The 2,797-nt window shown below is 43.2% G+C and overlaps 1 protein-coding gene across 2 annotated transcripts; it reads left to right on the top strand.

Annotated features, from left to right (window-relative positions):
• The first annotated feature begins 446 nt into the window (after positions 1-446).
• nupr1b (nuclear protein 1b) lies at positions 447-2,549 on the top strand. Of its 2 annotated transcripts, none has more exons than XM_037688638.1 (3): positions 447-582; positions 728-863; positions 2,300-2,549. In XM_037688638.1, the coding sequence occupies exons 1-2, from the start codon at positions 486-488 to the stop codon at positions 853-855; spliced, it is 225 nt and encodes a 74-aa protein (XP_037544566.1). In that variant the 5' UTR covers positions 447-485; the 3' UTR covers positions 856-863; positions 2,300-2,549. The 2 variants fall into 2 exon arrangements, with proteins under 2 accessions (XP_037544566.1, XP_037544567.1); XM_037688639.1 differs by having other exon boundaries at positions 2,297-2,549.
• Positions 2,550-2,797: the final 248 nt, after the last annotated feature.

Raw genomic sequence — 2,797 nt, 5'->3', positions numbered from 1 at the left:
TTACATTTATATATATTTTCATTTTATCAAGAAAGACTTTTGTTGCCAACTTTTCCAAATCTGATGACGGTGAAAGTACTATGTACATCACTGAGTGGCAGAACTGAACATTCAGAGAGTGCAAGGTGACAAAGACCCCCACGGCCCCCCCACCTCAAAAATGAATCCGGCGCTGCTGGATCTTATAATAGATATAAACTATATAAACTAAAAGATCTAAGCTAAACACTGAGCTCATCGGGCTGTGGGAGGAGTTCAATGATGATCAATATTTGGTGATCAATGAGGACCTGCTGGACCTCATGGATCTGAGGGAGGTTCTGGTGAAACCAGCAGAACCTGTTTGGATTTTTCTGATGCAACATTTGTTATGGCAGAGAAGGAGGAGGTGAGGAAGGAGGAGGAGCAGAGAGGAGGAGACAAACTTATAAAAACCTGCAGGAGGAACCAAACAAACAGACTGAAGACTTTTAACAGAACCAAACATGAGTCACGTGGACGTGAAGAACCTGAAGCCGTCCAAGTTCGAGGAGGATCATTTCGATGAGTATGAATATTACAACCTGAGCGATAAATACACAGGTACGACCTCCTCACCTGTCCTCCTCTGTCCTGTCCTACTCTGTCCTGTCCTACTCTGTCCTGTCCTCCTCTGGCTCTGTCCTCCTCTGGCTCTGTCCTCCTCTGTCCTGTCCTCCTCTGACTTGGTTCGGTGTCTGTGTTGCAGAGGGTTCGGCCCGGAAAGGCAGAACCAAGAAGGAGGCCAGTGAGAACACGAACCGACACAATCCTGCAGGACACGAGAGGAAGATCCAGGAGAAGCTTCAGAACAGCGACAAGAAGGCCAAGGAGTGAAGCCTGAGGTTCGACAGCTGAAATCAACTTATCCCGGGTTTAATCTCTGAATAACTTGGCGCCGAGTTAAACACACGCGTCTAAAGATTGTTCAGTTAAAGGTTTGAATCTTATAAAGTGACTCGTACTAAACTGAAGAGGTTCATATCTAAAATTGGACGCATTTTTCACGGAGTTTGGATTTTGTTTAGAACGGTGGAGAAAGTGGGCGGGGCTAGTCTTTATATTCGAATCTCCCTTTAGAAATCTTCTAATTTAAGCTTCTCGTAAATCGAGCGGGTTTAGTCCGCAAGTTTCCTGGTCAAAATCATCTTAAACATGTCCCGAATTTATGTCTTTGTACCTCTGAGAATGAATCAACTTAATCCCAGATGTGTGACTTTTTTTAAGATGACAATTTAAAATGTTCGTGTAGTCGCTGAGGTTTGGAGCGTCTTTTGTTGCTTTTCCTTCAGCCCTTCCTCCACACAGCTGCCACGCTGCAAACAGCTGTTAACCCTTTGCTTTCTCAGCTCTGTCTCCCAGAGCAGGGGCGGCCGCCAGGGGGTGCTAGGGGGGGCCTCAGAAAGCTGAGCAAAAAAAAATAAAAAATGGTAATAAGAATAAAAATTGCGCACTAGGGCAATCTGCATGGAACCCCTGTCCCAGAGTATTAATAAATTTCTAATGAAATTCATAAACACCAGCTTTTACATCTTAAACAACCTTTGGTGTTTGTTTTCATGGCTCAGAAGAAAAATGTTACTTTTAGACTAAACACGTTTTCTCCTTCATGTGACAAAGGTCTTGATAAGGAGTTGGAAGTTGACCAACTTCCAGTTTCTGTCTGAGAGGCTGACACATTGTCCAGTTTTAAGACTGGGCTTAAGATTTTCCTTTTTGATAAATCCTATAGTTAGGGTTTGCTTGTTATGCTGCTATTAGACTACTAGAGGACAAATTGACCTAATTTCCTTAGATGAAAACTATTCAATTTTAACAATTCATTTGATACCATTTCTATCTTAACATGTGATTCTTGACCTGCCATTGTGTATCTGTTCCTACCAAACCCAGAAGGCTGCTTGTCCTGAGCCTGGTTCTGCTAAAGGTTTCTTCCTCATGAGGGAGATTTTCCTTTCCACTGTCGCCTTCATGCTTTCTCAAGATGAGAGTTCTGTGATGGAGTTACACTCAAAGCTCCTCAGATAAATAATGTTAAATTATTATTTATATATCTGAATGTTTCTGTTCAGTGCCCTGAGATGATTCTGTTGTGACTTTGAGCTTTATAAATAAACTGAATTGAGTTGAGAATTTTAAATGTGTACTTGGGTCTTTACTACATTATGTCTGGAATATTGTGGTAGTTTTGACCTGAGACTGGATTAAATCAAAGTTCTGGTTGGTCTTTGCTCTGCAGGTGAGGTGTTCTCCTCCATCTAACCATTTTCTTCATCAGCAGGGCTACTCGGACGGCTTCTCCCGGACACGAACCACGGCCTCATGGTGACGGACTGAGACGTGCGGACTGCAGGACCTCTGCTGGACCTCTGATGGACCCGAGGAACCTGCAGATCCTCTCTTCATGCCTCTGCAGGGATTGTGAAACGCTCCCGAGTTCTGGCTCCGCCCGGGACAGTGAAGCTCCAGGACCTGTGGTGTTGCAGCTGGATGATTTTATTTTGTTGTTGCATTAAAGTGTTTTAAACGACGTCCGGGTGTTTTTTTTTTTTTATTTATCCTGTGAGCTCTAAACGGCCTGACCGTTTATCAGCAGGCGATCATGTAACTGCTTGTGTTAGCAAAATGTCTCAATCATTGGATGGATTTGAATGAAACAAAAGTTTCTCTGTAGAAACCGTAGCTGTGGTTCAGTGAACGTTGCAAACCTTGGTTGTATTTTGTGGAGTGGTCGAGAGTCGTGCTAATCGATCACATGATGTGTTTTATAATTTTAGCA

This window comes from Nematolebias whitei, chromosome 15 (genome assembly GCF_014905685.2).
Source record: "Nematolebias whitei isolate Nwh7 chromosome 15, NemWhi1, whole genome shotgun sequence".
Taxonomy (NCBI): domain Eukaryota; kingdom Metazoa; phylum Chordata; class Actinopteri; order Cyprinodontiformes; family Rivulidae; genus Nematolebias; species Nematolebias whitei.
Note: the sequence above shows the minus strand (reverse complement) of the source record. Positions and strands in the feature narration are given on the sequence as shown.

Excerpts from the sequence above, each read along its gene's own strand:
- nupr1b (XM_037688638.1), top strand. The coding sequence starts at position 486 with ATGAGTCACGTGGACGTGAAGAACCTGAAGCCGTCCAAGTTCGAGGAG. Across the intron at positions 583-727 it reads CCTGAGCGATAAATACACAG|AGGGTTCGGCCCGGAAAGGC; the intron begins GTACGACCTCCT and ends TCTGTGTTGCAG.